This window comes from Mauremys mutica, chromosome 25, assembly GCF_020497125.1.
Source record: "Mauremys mutica isolate MM-2020 ecotype Southern chromosome 25, ASM2049712v1, whole genome shotgun sequence".
In the NCBI taxonomy this organism is placed as follows: Eukaryota; Metazoa; Chordata; order Testudines; family Geoemydidae; genus Mauremys; species Mauremys mutica.
Genome location: NC_059096.1, coordinates 15,844,367 through 15,866,859, shown reverse-complemented (window position 1 = coordinate 15,866,859; position 22,493 = coordinate 15,844,367). Strand labels below are relative to the sequence as shown.

The window sequence follows — 22,493 nt, the reverse complement described above, 5'->3', positions numbered from 1 at the left end:
GCTGAGGGGCTTCATGGCAAGTGCCATACCCAGAGAAGGGTCATTTCTAACTCCTGGGTGGTGACGGTCACTGACTCACCTTGGGTTCAAAGATCAGGCTGATGCAGCCCGGGTTGAACGTTCCGCGTGCCCTGGCGGAGCTGTTAGCATGGTGGGTGCGAGGAAGGCATGTCTGTACGGTCCATTTTAGATGAAATGGCAACAGCAGCTCCCCTAGTCTTACTGGGCCAGTAGCTAAACTCACAGGGGCATCTGCATTCCCTCTGAGCTAATATAGGAACAGCCAGGCTGGATCAGACCCGAGGTCCGTCCAAACCAGTGTCCAGTCTCTGTCAGAGGTCAGCACCAGATGCTACAGAGAAAGATGCAGGAAGCCATGCAGGAGGTAGTTAGCTATCTGCCCCATGACAATTTCCTCCTAACCACAGTGGTTAGAGGTTGGGTTAGGTGTGGAAGCTGGAGGCTTCGTACCCCTTCCAAAACACTTGTGTTTTTAGTATTTGCCACTATCACTCTGGATACTATCTGAATGCTGTCACTCAGAATCCTGCATCCTCTTGGTATCAGTGATATCTTGTGACAATGAGTTCCACGGGCCAATCAACGTTTCTGTTTCCACCTCCTTGCAGCTGAGAGTTTTCAAGCTTGCCAAGTCCTGGCCGACCCTCAACATGCTCATAAAGATCATCGGCAACTCCATTGGGGCTCTAGGAAATCTCACCCTGGTACTGGCCATCATCGTCTTCATCTTTGCCGTGGTGGGCATGCAGCTGTTTGGGAAGAGCTATAAGGAGTGCGTGTGCAAGATCTCTCAGGACTGCACGCTGCCCCGCTGGCACATGCATGACTTCTTCCACGCCTTCCTCATTATCTTCCGCATCCTGTGTGGGGAGTGGATCGAGACCATGTGGGACTGTATGCAGGTGGCTGGCCAGCCCATGTGCCTCATTGTCTTCTTGATGGTCATGGTCATCGGAAACCTTGTGGTGAGTTGCTGGCTCACAGTAGCGCCTGTTGATAAAATGGGCCCAAAGGGAGAGCAATGAATACTGGGTTAGATGGACCTTTGGTCTGACCCAATATGGCCATTCTTATGTTCCTATGTTCTTATCTGAAATCCATGTAAGAAAGACACCTGAGCCATCAAATACTCGCTCTCAGCTCCTCACCCTCTAGCTGCCCAGCCACCAGTCAGTATTGTTATTGGGATAAACATATCCAAGGCACCATCCCCACAGGATCTGTGCCCCATTGCAAACGTACAGAAGAACATCAGTCCTGCATTACTTATCTTACAGTAGCCCTGTCATAGGTTTGTTCCCCACTTTGAACTTTAGCGTCCAAAAGGTGGGGACCTGCATATGCTCTTCTAAGCTTAAATCCTAGCTTAGATCTGATAGCGCTGCCACCAACCAAAAATATAGTAGTTTGGTCACTTTCCATTCCCCCCAAACCTTCCCTGGGGAACCCAAGACTCAAACCCCTTGAGTCTTAACACAAAGGGAAATAAACCATCCCCCACCTTTCCCCTCCCTTGGTCATCTGGAGAGACTCCACTGACTCAAACTCCTTGAATCTAAAACAAAGAGAGATTCACCTTCCCCCTCCTCTTTTCCCCCCACCACCTATCCCTGGTGAGTCAGACTAATCCCCTGGGGTCTCAAGGGGAAAAAATCACTCAGGTTCTTAAAAAGAAAAGCTTTTAATTAAAGAAAGAAAAAAATAAAAACGCTCTCTGTAAAATCAGGCTGGAAATGCTTACAGGGTGTACAGCTTATAGAACTAGAGGGACTCCCTCCCCTCTAGCATTAGTACAAGTACAGCAACCAGAGGAAAAATATCCTTCCAGCAAAATACACATTTGCAAATACAGAAAACAAACAAAAGACTAATCCGCCTTTTTAATTAATACTCACTATATTGAATAGAGGAGACTATTTTAGGAAGCTTGGAGAGCCTGGATGTACGTCTGGCCCCTCTTAGATCCAAGAGAGAACAACAACAAAACAAAAAACACAAACAAAGACTTCCCTCCACCGAGATTTGAAAGTATCTTGTCCCCTTATTGGTCCTCCGGTCAGGTGTCAGCCAGGTTTACTGAGCTTGTTAACCCTTTACAGGTAAAAGAGACATTAACCCTTAACTATCTGTTTATGACACCCCCCCCCAAATCGCAGACAGTGGGGAACCACACTGGTGATGATTTCTTTCTAGAACTTTAAAATAAACAGATTAATAAAACATATGCACCGTTACATATACTACTAATAATGTAAAACTACAAGATTTTCCACATTTCAAGAACACTTCTTAACCATTTGATTCTGGGAAACTTTCACGGAAGAGTGCATCAGCTACTTTGTTAGAAGCTCCTGAAATGTGTTGAATTTCGAAATCAAAATCTTGGAGAGCTAAACTCCATCGGAGAAGTTTTTTGTTGTTTCCCTTGGCAGTATGAAGCCACTCTAGTGCAGCATGGTTGGTTTGTAGCTGGAACCGCTGTCCCCAAACATATGGGCGTAGCTTTTCTAGGGCATACACAATGGCGTAGCATTCCTTTTCACTGACTGAGCAGTGACTTTCCCTCTCAGACAGTTTCTTGCTGAGAAACATGACAGGATGGAAGTTGTGATCCGGTCCTTCCCGCATTAGAACTGCTCCCACACCACGCTCAGATGCATCTGTGGTTACTAGGAATGGTTTATCAAAGTCTGGGGCCCTTAGCACAGGGTCAGACATGAGTGTTGCCTTAAGCTGGTTAAAGGCCTTCTGACACTCATCAGTCCACTTAACTGCATTTGGCTGTGTTTTTTTGGTCAGGTCTGTTAGTGGGGCAGCGATTTGGCTGTAGTGTGGTACAAATTGCCTGTAATACCCGGCCAAGCCTAAGAAGGATTGGACCTGTTTCTTTGATCTTGGGACAGGCCACTTTTGGATAGCCTCCACCTTGGCCTGTAGGGGGTTTATTGTTTCTTGACCCACCTGGTGCCCTAGGTAAGTCACTCTATTTTGGCCTACTTGACACTTTTTAGCCTTAACAGTTAGTCCTGCCTGCTTGATGCGCTCAAAGACCTTTTCCAGGTGTTCTAGGTGTTCGGGCCATGAATCAGAAAAAATGGCCACATCATCGAGGTAGGCAACTGCATATTCTCCCAATCCTGCTAGTAGACCATCTACCAGCCTTTGGAAGGTGGCAGGTGCATTTCGCAGTCCGAAAGGAAGCACATTAAATTCATACACCCCTGCATGGGTGATGAAGGCTAACTTTTCTTTGGCGGGTTCATCTAGCGGTACTTGCCAGTACCCCTTGGTTAAATCTAATGTAGAGATGAACTGGGCACGTCCCAATTTCTCCAATAACTCATCGGTGCGTGGCATTGGATAGTTGTCAGGACGAGTTACAGCATTTAGCTTACGGTAGTCCACGCAAAAGCATATTTCCCCATCTGGTTTGGGAACTAGAACCACTTGAGATGCCCATGCACCGGCAGAGGGGTGGATTATACCCATCTGTAGCATGTTTTGGATCTCCTGTCCTATAGCAACTTGGGCATGAGGAGATACCCGGTAGGGTGGGGTTCTAATTGGGTGAGCATTACCTGTGTCAATGGAGTGGTATGCTCATTCAGTCCATCATGGGGTGGCTGAGAACAAGGGGGTGAAGTGAGTGCACAGCTCCTTGATCTGTTGCTGCTGCAGATGTTCCAGGGTTGTGGAGAGGTTCACCTCTTCCACGCCACCGTCACTTTTTCCTTCATAGTAGACACCTTCAGGCCACTCGGCGTCATCTCCTCCCTGGGATGTAAACTGACAAACCTGTAATTCTCTGGAATAAAAGGGCTTTAGAGAGTTAACATGGTACACTTTAGGCTTTAGGGAGGAATTAGGAAATGCTATGAGGTAGTTAACAGCTCCCAGGCGCTCTTGGACCGTGAATGGCCCTTCCCATAATGCTTCCATCTTATGGGCCTGTTGCGCCTTCAAGACCATAACCTGGTCTCCTACCTTGAAGGAACGCTCTCTGGTATGTCTATCATACCAGGCCTTTTGCTCTTTTTTGAGCATCCTTTAGGTTTTCTTTAGCAAGGGCTAAAGGGTGTCGGAGGGTGCTTTGTAGGTTGCTTACAATGTCCAGAATGTTAGTTCCTGGAGAAGGCATAAACCCCTCCCATTGCTGCTTCACCAACTGTAATGGCCCCTTAACCTCGTGGCCATACACAAGCTCGAATGGTGAGAACCCTAAACTGGGATGTGGTACAGCCCTGTAGGCAAAAAGCAACTGCTGCAACACTAGATCCCAATCATTGGAGTGTTCATTCACAAATTTACGGATCATGGCCCCCAAAGTTCCATTAAACCTCTCCACCAGGCCATTGTTTGGTGGTGGTATGGGGTGGCAACCAAATGATTCACCCCATGAGCTTCCCACAAGTTTTTCATGGTCCCTGACAGGAAATTAGTTCTCGAATCTGTAAGGATGTCGGAGGGCCAACCTACCCTGGCAAAAATGTCTGTTAAGGCCCGCCACACAGTGTTAGCCCTGGTGTTGCTTAGAGCTACTGCTTCCGGCCATCTGGTAGCAAAGTCCACAAAAGTCAGTAGGTACTGCTTTCCTCTGGGGGTCTTTTTTGGGAAAGGACCCATAATATCCACAGCTACTCGCTGAAATGGGACCTCAATTATGGGGAGTGGCTGGAGAGGGGCCTTGACCTGGTCTTGGGGCTTTCCCACTCTTTGGCACACTTCACAAGACCGGACATAATTAGCAATGTCCTTGCCCATCCCCTCCGAGTGGAAGGACTTCCCCAACCTGTCTTTGGTTCTATTCACCCCAGAATGGCCACTGGGATGATCATAGGCCAAGCTTAAGAGCTTTCCCTGGTACTTAGCTGGAACTACCAACTGCTTTTGAGGATGCCAGTCTTCCTGGTGTCCACCAGAAAGAGTCTCCTGGTATAGAAGTCCTTGTTCTACAACAAACCGGGATTGGTTAGAAGAGCTGAGAGGCGGTGGGGTGCTCCGTGCCGCCGCCCAAGCTTTCTGAAGGCTATCTGCTTCCTGTTCAGTCTGGAACTGTTCCCTTGAGGCTGGAGACGCCAGTTCCTCCTTAGACTGGGGACTTGGGCTTGGTCCCTCTGGAAGCGATGTAGGTGATGAGGTTGTTTCCATTGACTGTGAACCGCTCTCCGCTGGTGTACTAGGTGATATTTCAGGCTCTGGCTGAGCCTCTTGGGTAGGCTTATCTGCTGCTTCTGCCAGTTCAGGCCCGCTGGCACCCTCTGGCGTTGGGGTTGGAGACGGGTTTGCAAGCGCTGGCGTCAGTGCTGGCAACGGTTCTGGTGCTGGTTGCTTTTTCAGTTCCGGTTTTGGGACTGGATGCACTATGGCTGTTTCAGTTGTTGGCATGGGATCCGGTTCCACCACCTCTGTCTGGGTCTCTGGTAACACAGACGGGGCCCTGGTGGATGGCTCAGGAACAGGGATGGGAGTGGAAGCTTGCTTGGCCTGGCTGCGGGTGACCACTCCCACCCTCTTGGCTAGCTCCACATGGTTGGCCAAGTCTTCCCCCACTAGCATGGGGATGGAATAATTGTCATATTTGGCAAAAGTCCACATTCCTGACCAGCCCTTGTACTGGACAGGCAGTTCAGCTGTAGGCAAGGTTACAGATTTTGACATGATTGGATAAATTGTTACTTGGGCCTCTGGGTTGATGAATCTGGGGTCCACTAAGGACTGGTGGATAACTGACACTTGTGCCCCGGTGTCTCTCCACGCGATAACCTTCTTCCCGCCCACTCTCAAGGTTTCCCTTTGCTCCAGGGGTATTTGAGAGGTATCTGGGCCTGGGGATCCTTGGCGTGATGGTGGTGTAATGAACTGCACTCGATTGGGGTTCTTGGGGCAGTTGGCCTTTATATGTCCCAGTTCATTACATTTAAAACATCGCCCAGCTGACGGGTCACTGGGCCGAGGTGGGTTGCTGGAGACTAGTGAGGTGGGACCATGGGTAGTCTGGGGCTTTCCTTGGGTTGTAGGTGGGGTCTTGGGTGGCTCCCGGTGGTAGGGTTTATTTTCGGTTTGCCCCTTGTTATACTCGCTCCCCTTGTTAGTAGCTTTTTTCTTTTCTGCTACTTCCACCCATTTGGCTCCGATCTCCCCCGCCTTGGTTACAGTTTTGGGCTTCCCATCTAGGATGTGCCTTTCTATTTCCTCAGGAACCCCCTCTAAGAACTGCTCCATTTGCAGCAGGAGGGACAGCTCTTCTAGAGTTTGAACCTTTGTTCCTGATATCCAGGCATCCCAATTCTTTCCAATGTAGTAGGCGTGTCTGGGGAATGACACATCTGGTTTCACCTTAGGGCTCTGAACTGCCGACGGGCATGCTCAGGTGTTAGCCCCATTCTGATTCTGGCCTTTGTTTGAAACAGTTTATAATCATTCATGTTTTCCTTAGGCATTTCAGCCGCCACCTCTGCTAAGGGTCCACTGAGCTGTGGCCTCAGCTCTATCATGTACTGGTCTGTAGGGATGTTGTACCCATGGCAGGTCCTTTCAAAATTTTCTAAGAAGGCCTCGGTGTCATCACCTGCCTTGTAGGTGGGAAATTTCCTGGGATGGGAAACAGTACCTGGAGAAGGGTTGTTAGGATTAGCTGGAACATCTGGTTTAGCCTTTTCTAATTCCAGGGCCTGCTGGTTGGCCTCCCTCTGGAGCTCCAACTCTTTTTCTTTCATTTCTAGCTGTTTTTGTTGCCTCTTCATCTCTCTCCTGTGGTCAGCCTCCTGCTTCTCCATCTCTCTCCTGTGGTCAGCCTCTCTCTCTTTTTCTTTCATCTCCATCTCCTTTTGGTTTATCTCCATCTCCTTTAGTTTTATTTCCAGGTCCTTTTCTTTTAACTCCATTTCTTTTTGTTTTGCCTCCAGCCTTATCAGCTCCTGTTTAGATGTTTCCTTGGCACTCATTTTTTCTGCTTTCTGGTGCTGGCCACACCCCTCTGCAGTTCACTGAACTGGGATGCTTCAGCTCAGGGCTGCTTGTTACAGAGATTTCCTAACCTTTCTATGCCCAAATGAATTAGAAAAAACACTTCACTTGCAAATGTCCTTTGCTGGTGTTTGCTGACTCACAGCTTTTAACTGGACTTCTCTGACTGAGAAGAGACCAGAAAAACTGGTTTGTGACTTGTCTTTTGCAAACGGTAATTACCCTTCAGCTAAGCCCAGCTGGAATCCCCTTCTAACAAAGCCTTGTTAGAAAACTTAACACCTCTGCCCTCAGGCTGCTTTTCCAAACAGCTAGAGAAAAATATCTCACTGGCTTTTGGTTCTTAAAAAATCCCAACTGCTGTCAACCATGTCATAGGTTTGGTCCCCACCTTTTGGACGCTAAAGTTCAAAGTGGGGAACAAACCTATGACAAGCCCATACAGGCGCCAGCTGAGGTTTAGGCCCATTGCGCTAGCTGCTGTACAAACACAGTCCCTACTTTGAAGAGCTAAGATACGGAAAGCTAAGGCGCAGGGAGACAGGACTTGCCAACGTCCCACAGAAAGAACCAGGACTAGAGCTTAGGCCTCCATCCCACGCCCACCCCACTGGACCACACCACCTAACTCCTGCCCTGTGCTCCAGGCTGTTTATTTCTAGCAGCACTTAACTGGGGCCATGTTGCAGCATTGGCTTGTGGGCGAAAGGGCATGGCAATCTCAAGACTGGATGCTTTTCGAGAAGATCTGCTCCAGGAATGTATTCTGGAGCAGTCCCCTGGTGTGGGCTATACAGGGTGATCACAAGAGTCCCTTCTGGCTTTGGAATCTAAGGGCAGGAGTTTGGGGCATCACCCCTTGGGGGCTGGACTCTGGCTCAGCTGCTCAGGAGCAGCAGTGGATTCCACAGCCCAGGGAATGCCCTGCCTCCCGCCTCCTCAGGAGACCATAACAAAAGCTTTGCTAAAGCCAAGAAATAACACGTCCACTGCTTTCCCCTCATCTACAGAGCCAGTTATCTCATCAAAGAAGGCTGTCAGGTTGGTCAGGCATGACCTGACCTTGGTGAATCCATGGTGACTGTTCCTGATCACCTTCCTCTTCTCCAAGTGCTTCAAAATGGATTCCTTGAGGACCTGCTCCATGATATTTCCAGGGACTGAGGTGAGGCTGACTGGCCTGTATTTCCCTGGATTCTCCTCCTTCCTTTTTTTAAGGATGGACACTATATTTGCTTTTTTCAGGCATCCAGGACCTCCCCCAATTGCCACGAGTTTTCAGAGATAATGGTAAAGGACTCTGCAATCACATCAGCCAACTCCCTCAGCACCCTCGGATGCATTAGATTTGGACCCATGGACTTGAGCATGTCCAGCTTTTCTAAATAGTCCTTAACCTGTTCTTTCACCACTGAGGGCTGCTCACCTCCTCCCCATACTGTGCTGCCCAGTGCCGCAGTCTGGGAGCTGACCTTGTCTGTGAAGACCGAGGCAAAAAAAAGCATTGAGTACGTCAGCTTTTCCACATCACCTGTCACCCATTCAGTAAGGGTCCCACACTTTCCTTGACCACCTTCTTGTTGCTAACATACCTGTAGAAACCCTTCTCGTTACCCTTCACATCCCTTGCTAGCTGCAACTCCAGTTGTGCTTTGGCCTTCCCGATTACACCCCTGCAGCCTGAGCAATATTTTTATCCTCCTCCCTAGTCATGTGTCCAAGTTTCCACTTCTTGTAAGCTTCCTTTTTGTGTTTAGGCTCACCGAAGATTTCACTGTTAAGCCAAGCTGGTCGCCTGCCATATTTGCTATTCTTCCTGCACATTGGGATGCTTTGTTCCTGTTCCCTCAATAAGGCTTCTTCAAAATACAGCCAGTTCTCCTGGACTCCTTTCCCCCTCATATTAGCCTCCCATGGGTTCCTGCCCATCAGTTCCCTGAGTAGGGTGACCAGATGTCCCGAGTTTATAGGGACAATTTCGATTTTTGGGTCTTTTTCTTATATAGGCTTCTATTACCCCCCATCCCTATCCCGATTTTTCACACGTGCTGTTTGGTCACCCTATCCCTGAGGGAGCCAAAGTCTGCTTTCTGAAGTCCATATTCTGCTGCTCTCCTTTCTTCCTTGTGTCAGGATCCTGAACTCGACCACCTCATGGTCACTGCTGCCCGGGTTGCCACCCACTTCTACTTCACCTACCAATTCTTCCCTGTTTGTGAGCAGCAGGTCAAAAGGAGCACGGCCCTAGTTGGTTCCTCCAGCATTTGCACCAGGAAATTGTCCCCAACACTCTCCAAAAGCTCCCTCGATTGTCTATGCACTGCTGTATTGCTCTCCCAGCAGATGTCAGGGTGATTGAAGTCCCCCATGAGAACCAGGGCCTGTGATCTGGAAACTTCTGTCAGTTGTTCGAAGAAAGCCTCGTCTATCTCATCCTCCTGGTCCGGTGGTCTATAGCAGATGCCCACCACAACATCACCCTTGTTGCTCTCACTTCTAAACTTAACCCAAAGACTCTCAACAGGCTTTTCTCCAGTTTCATACTGGAGCTCTGAGCAATCATACTGCTCTCTTACATATAAACAAGCTTATCATGTTTAGGAAATCATACCTTTTCCACGGTTACCTTATGTGGCATATCTGATATAAGAGTCATTGAAATTTGGTATTGATAAATTATAAATGGTCGCCCATATTCCATACAGCATCACCATCCCCCTGAGGCACTAGATACCTTTGCAATGAGCAGGTCCTTCTGTGCCAGTTCTGCAATGAAACCTCCGCTCTTGAGCTGGGCGAGTTCCAGCTTTTCTCGCTCACTGGGTGAACTGAAATGGTTCTTTTTGTTCTGGATCAAACCAAAATGATACATTTTTGGTTTTTCAGGCTGAAACAAAACCCCCAAATGATTTACTCTGGGGTCAAATGAACCATTTCATTTAATTTTCAAAGGATTTGAAATCTTTGCGATGTCTTTTAAACGAAATGTAGGTCAGCACTGAAACGAAACGGCTTTCCGAAGTGACATGTTGAAATGTTTTGTTTGGACATTTACAGGTTTTTCCATTTTGTTTTGGCTGAAACTAGTCACTGAATTCGACCTAAAATTGCATTTTTTGGTAAAAAACAATTAGAACAGAAATGTCACCTGCTCTCCTCCCTACACTCAGCCACATGACAAATCCTGACACCTCCCCAATACGCCCTGTATTTCCCCTCATTCTCCTGCTCTCTGCAGCACCCCCTTCTGTTGGATTTCCACACGGGAGCCGTGCAGCCAGAGGCTGCATCTCCTCCGCCCCCCTGTTTACCTCCCTCGATGACCGAGCTGCTCGCTGCCCTGATACCACTCCTGAATTGCACATTCCAGGGAAGTGTGAAATCCTTTCTAACCTTGGTCCCCTTCTACCCGCTGGCTTTGAAAGTTATTTTCCTGGCTGCATGGGTGCTGTTCTCTCCTCCAAAGGAGCAAGGCGGCAGCAGCAGGCATCCTAGTGGCTTGTCTAATTGCTTCTTTTACTTCTCAGAGTTGTGTAAGCCTGTTGGAATTCACTTTGAAAACTCTCTAGGGGAGAGCTGACTGCATCTCCTTCTGCATCACGACACCTTGTGGGCATGTTCCTGCCATCCTGGGGCCTCCACGGCTCCTCGGGGGCCAAATTCAGCCCTGGTACAAGAGGGCAGAAGGCCCTGGAGGCCAATGGGGCTGGGCAGCTCTCGGCTCTCTCAGTGTGGCTGAGCTCACCTCCAGGATGGAAAGTCACAGCTCAGGTTCCATGCCAGGCACAGCCCCAGAGCTGGCGGCGGATCAGTGCGAGACAGGGTGTGAGATGCATAACGAGCGCCATCAGGCCTGGGTGCTGACACTGCAGAGGGCAGTGCTGGAGGCAGGGGAGGGGCTGCAATGTCATGGCTTTTCCTGAATTTTCCTGAATCCTGAATTTCGATTCACTGAGTTTGTGACTTATTACTGCATGGAGAGGGGCACGGTGCCCCTGCCCCAGGGTTGCAGAGTGCTCACTCTGAAGCCCCATAAGGTGACCAAATAGCAAGTGTAAAAAAGTGGGATGAGGATGAGAAAAAGCCCCCAAATTGGGACTGTCCCTATAAAATTGGGACATCTGATTACCCTAAGCCCCACTAGCAACCCACCTGATTGCCTGTGGGAGACCAAACCTCAGAGGGTGGCTGCTCCGCGCTTAAGGACAACGCCAGCCCACAGAGCTCTAACAGACACTTCTGCAGAGTCCCAGGTAAAGGGGAGCAGCCTGGGCCCGCTTCCATGCCCCCGACTGGGTCCAGCTGCTTTGCCTCCTCTGTGCGCAGGGAGACCAGACCAGTGCTGTGTTTCAGTTTCCTGGAGCATAAACCAGGTGATGGCCTAAGCATTCTGGCTACAGTAATGTATATTTATGGAGCCCTCCCCCCAGATAATGCCATGGCCGATTGCCCTTTACTAGTAATGACACTTTGGGCATTTCCTTTGGCATTAATAAAGGGGGGAAGGGAGGAAGTCACTTGGGTGACAAGGTAATCAACTCCTGCCGGAACACTCCGGAGACAACGGCAACAGAAATGATTAGCTGTAATTGGTACTTAACATGAGTATTAAACTGGTGTGGTCCCAGGGATTTATTTAAAGACTCTGTTTGAGTCATATGGCATGAGCCATGTGAAAACAGCAGTGACCTTGAATAGCAGCTAATTCCCTTCTCAAATGTGCTCCTGGCACCGGGAGGCACAAATATCAACAGCTGTGGGGGCTGGGCTGGAGGGGTCAGTTTTTCACAGCAAATGCATTTCACGTTCTGGGCGATGCTGCTGTCCCCTGTAAAGTACCAGCGGCTCCCATTGCGCAGCGAGGCTGGGGAGGGGCAGAGTCACTGGATTCGGCCCCATGCACGATACTGGTGCAAGAGCTGTGGCTGGACCAATTAGCTCTTTGTGCAATGGGGCCTCCTCTGCAGCAAAGATAATGGTGGGAATGCAGCCAGTGCACTATGGGACTGAGGCAGGGCATCCCTTGAGCGGGTCCGTGCGCTCTTCACTACTGCACAGTGCGAAGGGGAGCAATCACCAGTAGATTAGGGCCTGAGGCACAGCTCCTCTGCCCCCAAAGCTCCACCCAAGGGGATGAGTCAAGACAGGGATGCTGGGAAGTCAGGGAGTGTGCTCCCATTAGGTTAACTCAGGACTTTTGGATGCTAGGGGTTGATAGTAGTGCAGATCCATAAAGAAACAGATGAATGCATGAATTGGATGGTTCTGTGTCCAGTGCAAAGAAAAGCCTCTTTGCACCAAAAGGTTCATGCAACACTCGCCTGTTTTGAAAACTCTCACACTTTCAGTCTCCCATGGATGACTAAGGACGGTCCTTGAGCACTGCAGCATTACCAACTCTCCCGAGTTGAGTTATCACGAGTCTCACGCTATTGGTTTGGTTTTGTAAGCTCCAGCTTCTGGAGTCACGTGAGTCCACAAGAATCTCAGCTTGTATTACAAAAAATTAAAAGAGATACAAGGTGAGTGCTGTAATATCTTTAATTGGATCAACTTCTGTTGATGAAAGAGACAGCAAAGAGCTCTGTGCAGCTCAAAAGCTTGTCTCTTTCACCAACAGAAGCTGGTCCAATAAGAGGTATTGCCTGGCCCAACTTGTCTCTCTCATATCCTGGGGCCAACACAGCTACAACAACATTGCAAACAAAAAATGAAAAGTAAGTTGTTAGTCCTCATTGATGGGGTGAAAAATGCTCAGTGGAGGCACCCAGGCCACATTTTGAAGCTTTTCTCTGTAGCTATGAGGGCTAGAAGCTCACTTTCATTGAAATAAAAACCAAGATTCCCATGTAATCACGTAATCCAGGAGCTGGGGATTTACAAAAAAACCACCAAATACCATAAGAATCACAATAAAATCTTGAGAGTTGGTGACCCTGCTACAACTCTGTGAATAGTTCTAGTAAAGTAGCGAACCATTCACATACTGAATGTCAGACACATGCTTAGGTGCCTGGTTGACTCAGGGCCTATGTTACTTCTGCTGGCTAAGGAGGGAGCCAAAGTGTGGTGCCAGTGTAACCCACACATCTCCTGGGTGTGGTGTTCTATCCCATCTGGTGGCACCAAGATCACTTAGAGCAGTGGTCCCCAAACTTTTTGGCTGGCGGGTGCCAGCCAAAGGACCACTGCAGCGGTGGAGCACCTGCCGAAATGCCGCCGAATTTCGAAATGCGGCATTTCGGCGGCGACACCTCTCGATGATGTCACTTGCTGTCGACAAGAGACGTCATCGAGAGGCGTCGCCACCGAAATTCGGGAGCAACGCCTCTCTATGACATCACTTGTCGGCGACAAGCGTCATCATCGAGAGGCATCCCCGCCGAAATGCCGCAGCGGCATTTCGGTGGGTGCTCTCCCGGGGGCCAGGACGCAGGCGCATTAAGATGCCCCTGTGGGTGCTATGGCGCCCGCGGGCACCGCGTTGGGGACCCCTGACTTAGAGAGATTAATGAGTTTGCTCTGCAGCATTAGCTAAGAGGCAGTTGCCTTTTAGCTCATGCTGTAGAGGCTCATGGTCCCAGGTTCAATCCTGCCCAATGATGACCGGGGTCTGTTGGTGTTACACATGGAGCCAGTGGTCTGTGGAGAGCTGTCTGGTCACATGGGGCTGGTTCTTCTCCCTTCATCTCCAGTTGCTTCTACAGCTCTCCAGGCTCTTCACTGCAGAGAAGAGCCTGTGGGGCTGGAAGGGCAGATGGAACTGAGACGGAGAAAAGGGGGCCACCAGCAGGGGAGGAAGGGATGAGGCAGCTGGGCAGCATGTCCAGGGGAATATGGGAAGAAGGGCACCAAGCCTAGTGGGCCAGCTCTGGGAACAGACCAGGCAGAGGATATTGGGGGCAGAAAAGACGGGGATGGAGACGAAATAGCAGCACAGAACACCAGGAGGCGATGGGGTGACAGACCTTTTTACAGAAGCAACACCACACTGTGTTGCATTAAAGACACTGAAGCTATATCTGCACAGCGCAGTTAACCTGGGCTCTGCTTTAACTCAAGCTGGAACCCACCCGCTTTGTGGTGAGGACACAGGGGAAACCAGTGCGCTATCTTCTCACAATTCCCCCCTCCCCCAGGATGGACAAGTTCTCCCACAATGAGCACACCTGCATGGGAAAGACTCCAGGGTGCCTCAGCCAAGGAAAGGCACCTCACTTTGCAGCAGAGACGCTCACTCCTGGGCAAGGCTCACCGGGTGCTCAGACCTGGGTGTTGATCACCTGGGTAAACCAAGCAGTGAAGACCTTCCCTTACAAATGGATCCGCACTTTCCTCCTGCGACTCCTCCAGAGGGAAGCAATTGCTGTCAGAGGGATGGGAGGGTCAGGTACACACAGTCACAAAAGGGGGGATGGTGTCCAGATGAGATTTTGTCTTAGTAAGGCGTGGTCCACCCCATAGCAAATATTGAGATCCCCGCCTGACCTAGATCCTAGGACTGTGCTCATGTCTGACACTCAACCTGGTGTTTGCTTTTGCTCCCTCCAGGTCCTGAACCTTTTCTTAGCTTTGCTGCTGAGCTCCTTCAGCGCCGATAGCCTTGCGGCTTCTGAGGATGATGGCGAGATGAACAATTTGCAGATTGCTATTGGCAGGATCACCAGGGCGATTGACTTTGTAAAGAGAACTGTCCTCATGCTACTTCACTTGCGGTGGAAGGAGAAGAGAGAGCCAGCCGAGGAAGAAGAGGATAATAAGAAAGACAACTATGTGCTGAACCACATGGATTCAGGCCAGGATTCCAAGTCGGAGTATATAGATGGAGTGGCTGGGAAAGAGCAGTTGTTTGTGGATGAGCTGGACCACATGAATTTCATTAACAACCCCAGCCTGACTGTCCAAGTGCCAATTGCCTCTGAGGAGTCCGACCTCTACGATGAAGAAACGAGCACTCAGTCAGACACAGAAGACACCAAGGTAGGCATATCAGTCTTTGCTGTAGCCAGCCACCTCATGAATGGTAATGGGCCAGCACTCCCATTCAAGGCAGAGAGGGGACTGGGGTGGGATTTGCATTGCATGTCACAGGACTGGTTTCTGGGGCTGCAGCCACAAGCCCGGTGGGAATTGCAGGCACATTTAGCTGCCCAACCTGGGATGTCAGTGGAATCGGCTGGTCTGTGCTGCAGACAATGGGGCAGATGCACTAGGTTTGCTAGATCATTGCAGTTGCCCCAGGCAACTCTTCACTCTTCCTGCATTTTGAGCATAAAGTGGCAACCATGGGGAGGTGGGGGAGGGAGGAATCATACTGCAGACTTCAAACCAAACCTCCCCCAGGGCTGGTGCAACCCATTAGGCGACTGGCACTAGCATCTGGGGGGCGGCATTTCGGGTCCTTCGGTGGCGACCGCGGCGGCCGGATCTTCGGCCGCCCCGGTCGTCGTCGGCATTTAGGTGGAGGGACTTGGGGCTGGGGGGCGCGGGGAGGGCCGCCTGCAGCAAGCAAGGGGGGGCGCGGCACGCAGGGGAACCGCTCCCCGCTCCAGCTCACCTCTGCTCCGCCTCCTCCCCTGAGCACCCCGCCCCGCTCTGCTTCTCTCCCTCCCAGGCTTGCGGCGCCAAACGGCTGATTGGCGCCAAAAGCCTGGGAGGCGGGAGAAGTGGAGCAGCAACGGCGTGTTCGGGGAGGAGGTGGAGCAGAGGTGAGCTGGGGTGGGGAGCTGCCACACGGCTCCCCGGGCTGGGGGGAGCTGCCGCAGGGGGGCTCCTCAGGGTGGAGGGGGGGAGCTGCCATGGGGGGCGTGCCTCAGGGTGGAGGGGGGAGTGATCTGCCGCAGGTGGGGTGCCTTAGGGCTGAGGGGGGGCCGAGAGCTGCCACAGGGCTCGGGGGGTGTGTGCAAGGAGGGAGTTTTGCTTAGGGCGCGAAACATCCGTGCACCCGCCCTGCCTCCCCCGCACTCGCCAGCCCCCAACTGGGCCCCCTCCTCCACTCAGCTAAGCAGATGGAAGAGGAGCATTTGGCCAGGACCTTTGTCCCACTGGTATACTCAACAATGGCTAGTCACCATTTGGCTGAAACTCTCTCTATCAAAGTCACTTGGTATGTGAATCTGTGGCCTCGGCTACACTTACAAATGTTGCTGCTTTAACTATACCAGCCTAGAGAAAGCAGCAAAGCCCCACCTCTCGTGTAGCTGCCGTGATACTGGTGTAGAAGTGCTCAGGCCGGGGTATGGATGGAAGCTGAGGAACTGGAGTGGGGGCTAGTCTGCTCGACAGTGGCGTTGTCAGTTGAGCTCTAACCGTGGATCTAGTTAAACCTCTCCCCTGAATGCCAGGCACTGCATTGGCAAACAACTCTGCTTTGTAGGGGTAAGTTGCATCTAAATGTGGGGGTTTGCCCTGTCTGTTGGGGGTGATTTTTTCACACTCCTAACCAACATAGCTATGACACCAAAACTGTGTAGTATTGATCTGTCCTAAGCTATCCTGGTATAAGCACCATTATCCCCAGATAACTGTATCTACAAGAGAGCTTTTACCAGCACAATCATATCAGCAAAAAATCTCACCTCTAACTGACAGAGCTGTGCAGCCCTGAGTATGAGCCATTTCTGGCCAAAGGAACATTCTTTGTGATGGTAACAGCTGGCTGTCTCCAGTTCTACTGTCTGGGGTGCGGATGGGAGCAGAGAGTATATGTCTCTGCAGTGGTTAAAGTCCTGGACTAAAACCACATGGAAACATCTGCTCCCTTGTTGTCTCCTTCTTCTTTCATTTGTTCCATCTCCCTGTGGGAAAATGAGCTGAGCTATGAAAGCCACGGCTCTAGTGTTGCATGATCCCAGATCCCGCAGGGATGAGTGCAGCATAGGAACATAGCAATACAATTGAACAGTATTCTGCATGTCTGATTAGATGGTCTGTTTATGCCAGTGCGTCTGCAACTGGGAGCCCACTGGCACTTGGGTCAAACCCACGGCAGTAGAAGTCGGAAGGATGAGAGACAGTGGTGAGTGGAAGGAAGGTTTATCCCGACATCCTGGTTTGGGATGGGGCCAGTTTAGCAGGTCGTTCCCCTTTTTAGGTACAATCAGGTGGAAAAAAATGTCCTGTAGAGGTTGCACACTCTACAGCAGCAGCAGCAGCAGAGAACTGCTGGGATATGACAGCTCTCAGCTATTGTCCTCTCTAGGGGCACACTCCGCCGTACCCATCTACCTCTTAACTCCATTCACCACAAAGGCAATGCTGCCTCTGGATGGCTCCGTGGGATGTGACAAGGAAGCGAGCTCACTGACTGTGGCTTTTACTCACCACCTTCCACTCTTGGCCTCGTTGGAGTCAGTGGCCACTGCTGGGGCTCCTCCTCTGAGAACCTGGCCACTTCTTTAGGTGCTTAACTTTAAGCACCAGACTCAAAACTTTTGGCCTTATTTTTCCCCCAATTGCTGTTCATAGGGATAATTTCCTCTTTTCTCAGCCCTAAAACACCAAGGGAGAAGTTGTCCATGTGATAGGCAATGAATGGCCACATGACTCTCATTAGAAGAGAAGTCGGTAGTGCCACCTACAGTTGAAGTTGCTTGACACTCTCCGTAAGACCCTATTTTCAGTTGCTTCTAACTGCTCCAAAATGTGACCTTTCTTGCTAAAGTTTTCCATGCTGGGCATGGAGTTATTCTGGAACTGTTCAGCAAAAAACTGTTCAGCCATTTCCAAGAATAAGATTAGGGACTAATACATTGGTTTGTCCATGTTAAAAAATCCTTACAACTGTTTCATTGAGAAGGTCCAGGGCCCCTGTGCTTTGAAGCAAGGACTTGAAATTTGGTCAGGGGAGTTGCCCTAAGGTCAGTGAGGTGCCTTTTGCCATCCCGATGAAAATCAGCCAAATGATAAGCCCCTGGCAAATACAGTAAGCACATGTTCACTAATGGTTTCTTAGAGTTTGGCAGCTACATTTTCTAAATATTCCGTCCACATTGAGCATGCTCCAGCCCCCACGCCTCCTTGGTATGAATGGGACTGCACTAAAATTGGGACATCTGGTCACCCTAACTGCACATGTGCCACCCCCCACCCCCAAGTGACTGACCATGCTCCATTCTAGAGCTGCAGGGGCTTAGCAGGACTTTATGTGCAATTGATCCTCCAGGCTGCTGGAAGCTGCTGATCCACTGAAACTGAGAGAAGGAAGGCAGACCATCTCTCAGTGCTCTTCAAGTTACTGCTCCAGCTGGTGCCTCGGCATCATGGAGGTGAAGGAAGAAGTCGCTTTTCTTTAAGGCAGAGGGATAAGGAATGGGGGCTAGGAGCAGGACTAGGAGCAGATGAGGAGGCAAGGGTGGAAAGATCTGTAACCACTAGAGTGCACTCCTCTCCAGAACCTGGACTCAAACCCAACATTCCTGAGTCCCAACAGTCCTCTGGTGTCAGCCAGTAGTTGTGAAACCCACTGACAAAGCATGTGTCTCATCCCCCTGCAAGCCGCCTGCTGCTACTGGTCAGCCCATTAGCTTGAGTGCTGGATGGCTACTTGTACTGGCGACAGCCTGGTTCTGCATGGTGGAATTTCTGTTTATTCCATTGACTTTTTTAAAAACATAGGAAATGACATTAAAACACAAACACCCTATGTTAACAATGCAATTCAGGTTGCAGTGTCAAGCTCTCAGAAATTAGTAAATGGCAGAATTAAGGCTGCTTGTGCTACTTTCATTCATCCCTCTTGTGTGAAGACACCATGAGACACTCGTTAATTACATGATCACAGACTGGTTTTTCCACTAGACCCTGCCTCATTCAGTGCTCATCCAGCCTCCAACAATTTCTTGCCCTGCCCTCCCCTCCCCAGCCCTTTGTGCTACTTGCCCTTCTGCGATGTGGGGCTGCATGGACCCCCTGGCAACATGGCTCCTACAGGAGCTGTGAGAACCAAGGGCACAGTCAGTTCCCCCTGGCTTCGTGCCGGCTTCTTTTTAATGTTGCAGTACGGGGGGCTTCCGCCCCTTGGGGATGATCCACATGTTCCCTTCTTTCCTTTCCCCATCACTTCTCATCCTAATCCCTTCTGGGCCCCTTTCACATGCTGGGTCATTCCTCCTGGACTCCTTGACACTTACACCCTCTTAGACTTCAAATCTTTTTCCTATGTGAGCTCCTGGCTCACACAAACCCAGGAACCCCCATCGCCCAAGTCAGACTCTGGATCTCTTATGAACTGCAGCCCAGTGGAACTTGCTAAGGAGATGAGTTACAAATGGAAATTCATAGAAGGGGCCATGGTGATTACACAGTCTGGCCTCCTGTACGACACAGCTGGAGAACTTCCCTGAAATAACTGTTCTTTGAACTAGAGAAGGTCTTTTAGTAAAAACGTCCCATCTTGATTTAAATAGTGTCAGTGATGGAGAATCCACCATGACCCTTGGTAAATAGCTCCAATGGTTAATTACCCTCCCTGTTAAAAACATACACCTTATCTCCGGTCTGAATCTGTCTAGCCTCAACTTTCAGCCATGCGGTCGTGTTAGACCTTCCTCTGCTAGACTGAAGAGCCTGTTATTAAATATTTGTTCCTCATGTTAATACTTATGGCACCCTGTAAACAGTGTGATTTAACTAATACACAGAGAACCCCTGCTGCTGTGGAGTACAGGGATATAAACCCCAAAACTACCTGGTTGAAAGGACATCAGGTCGTTGTTGATATCAGCAGATACCAGTGGGCAGCCACAGAGTCAGTGCCAGGGCTGTAGCTTTCCAATTCGATTATAAATGACTTGGGGGAAGGTGGTGAAATTTGCTGACGCCACTAAAATTGGATCCACTGTTAATACCTTAGAAAGGATCAGCTGCAGCCAGGCTCCCATGGCATGGGGACAGTGGGGGCCTGAGACGAAGCGGAGGGAGTTTAACATGGGTAATCGTTAAACGATGCATCTTTAGAGCTAAAACTCACAAGGTTTCTGATGTCTGTGTTGCTGGCTAATGCCCTAGAAGGCATTGACAGCGAGTAAGACGTTGGGAATCACGTGGGCTGCAGTAACATAACAATGGAGAGACACGAAAGGAAAAAACCCTATAAGATTTGAGCCTGCATGAAAATGAGTCTAATAAACAAGCCCAGGGGAAATTATTAGGGCTGTTGATTAATCACAGTTAACTCATGCAATTCACTCAAAAAGTTAATTGTGATTAAAAAAATTAATCACAATTCATCGCAGTTTTAATCACACTGTTAAACAATAGACTACAACTGAAATGTATTAAATATTTTTGGATGTTTTTCTACATTTTCAAAACTATTGATTTCAGTTAAAACACAGAATACAAAGTGTACAGTGCTCACTTTATATTATTATTACTGATTACAAATATTTTCACTGCAAACATGATAAACAAAAGAAATCATATTTTTCAATTCACCTCATACAAGTACTGTAGTGCAATCTCTTTGTCATGAAAGTGCAACTTACAAATGTAGATTTTTTTTGTTACATAATTGCACTCAAAACCAAAACAATGTAAAACTTTAGAGCCTAAAAGTCCACTCAATTCTACTTCTTGTTCTGCCAATCACTAAGACAAATGAGTTTGTTTACATTTATAGGAGATAATGCTGCCTGCTTCTTATTCACATTGTCACTTGAAAGTGAGAACAGGCGTTTACATGGCACTTTTATAGCCAGCATTGCAAGGTATTTACGTACCAAATATGCTAAACATTCGTATGCCCCTTTATGCTTCAACCACCATTCCAGAGGATATGCTTCCATGCTGACGATGCTCGTTAAAAAATAATGCATTAATTAAATTTGTGACTCAAGTCCTTGGGGGAGAATTGTATGTCTCCTGCTGTTTTACCTGTATTCTGCCATATATTTCATTTTATAGCAGTCTCGGATGATGACCCAAGACATGTTGTTCGTTGTAAGAACACTTCCATGGCAGATTTGACAAAACACAAGGAAGGTACCAATGTGAGATTTCTAAAGATAGCTACAGCACTTGAACCAAGGTTTAAGAATCTGAAGTGCCTTCCAAAAACTGAGAGGGATGAGATGTGGAACACGCTTTCAGAAGTCTTAAACGGGCAACACTCTGATGCAAAAACTACAGAACCCAAACCACCAAATAAGAAAATCAACCCTCTGCTGGTGCCATCTGACTCAGATGATGAAAATGAACATGCATCGGTCCGCTCTGCTTTGGATTGTTATCGAGCAGAACCCATCATCAGCATGGATGCATGTCCTCTGGAATGGTGGTTGAAATATGAAGGTACATGTGAATCTTTAGCGCATCTGGCACGTGAATATCTTGTGACATCGTCTACAAAAGTGCCATGCGAATGCCTGTTCTCACTTTCAGGTGACATGGTAAACAAGAAGTGGGCAGCATTAGCTCCTGGAAATGTAAACAAACTTGATTGGCTGAACAAGAAATACCAGTCTGTCAGATCATAACAAGGACTGCTTTCATGGAGCACTGAATTTGGGCCACCATATCTGTAGTGCAGGGAGAAAAGCTACTGGACTGATCAGTGTTATGGAGGGGTTTGCCTGTCAAGAGAGTGAACAGCTACAACATATGCAGTCTGGAGACTCAGGCAGGGGCGGCTCTAGAAATTACGCCGCCCCAAGCAGGGCGGCGCACTGCACCGCCCTTCCCCGGTCCCGCGGCCGGGGCAGAAGTGCCTGCGGACGGTCCCGTGGTCCCGCGGCTCCGGTGGAGCATTCGCAGGCATGCCTGCGGGAGCTCCGTCCGAACCGCGGGACCAGCGCACCCGCCGCAGTCATGCCTGCGGGAGCTCAAGCGGAGCCGCGGGAAGAGGGGACCCTCCGCAGTCATGTCTGCGGCAGGTCCGCTGGTCCCGGGGCTCCGATGGACCTCCCGCAGGCATGACTGCGGAAGGTCCGCCAGAGCCAAATGCCGCCCTGCCACGAAATGCCGCCCCACGCGCCTGCTTGGCGCGCTGGGGTCTGGAGCCGGCCCTGGACTCAGGGTATGGCTACACTACAGAGACACTGCTGCAGTGCTGCCATGCCACAGTGCAGCTGCTTCCTACGTTGACAGGAGGGGTTGGTAATCTACCTCCGAGAAGCAGTAGCTAGGTCGACAGAAGAATTCTTCTGCCCATCTAGCTGCATCTACAGTGGTGGTTATAAAGAATGAGGAGCACTTGTGGCACCTTAGAGACTAACAAATGTATTTGAGCATAAGCTTTCGTGGGCTAAAACTCACTTCATCGGATGCCAATGTCAGCCTAACCACAATTCATAGCCCTGAGCAATATAGCTAGGTCAATCGAATTTTCACACCTGTATCAGGCCTCTGAAGGGCTTCCGTTGGCTATGCCGGAGCTGTGAGATGTGCAGGTGGGTGAATCATGGATTTTCCAGTTCACTGGCAATTCTGAAATGTCTGAAAAAAATTGCTTCAGGTTGAGCAAAATGTTTTGTTTGATTTCAGCTCACGTTCGAAATCACTGTCCA

The 22,493-nt window shown here is 49.5% G+C and overlaps 1 protein-coding gene across 1 annotated transcript in view; it reads left to right on the top strand.

Moving 5' to 3' along the window:
* The window catches only part of LOC123356413 (sodium channel protein type 4 subunit alpha-like), a 140,856-nt gene that overhangs the window by 79,781 nt on the left and 38,582 nt on the right, over nt 1-22,493 (top strand). Inside the window, exons 14-15 of the mRNA XM_044999658.1 lie at nt 630-986; nt 14,539-14,967. Of these exons, the coding sequence (XP_044855593.1) occupies nt 630-986; nt 14,539-14,967 (786 nt within the window). The remainder of the gene's footprint in view (nt 1-629; nt 987-14,538; nt 14,968-22,493) is intronic.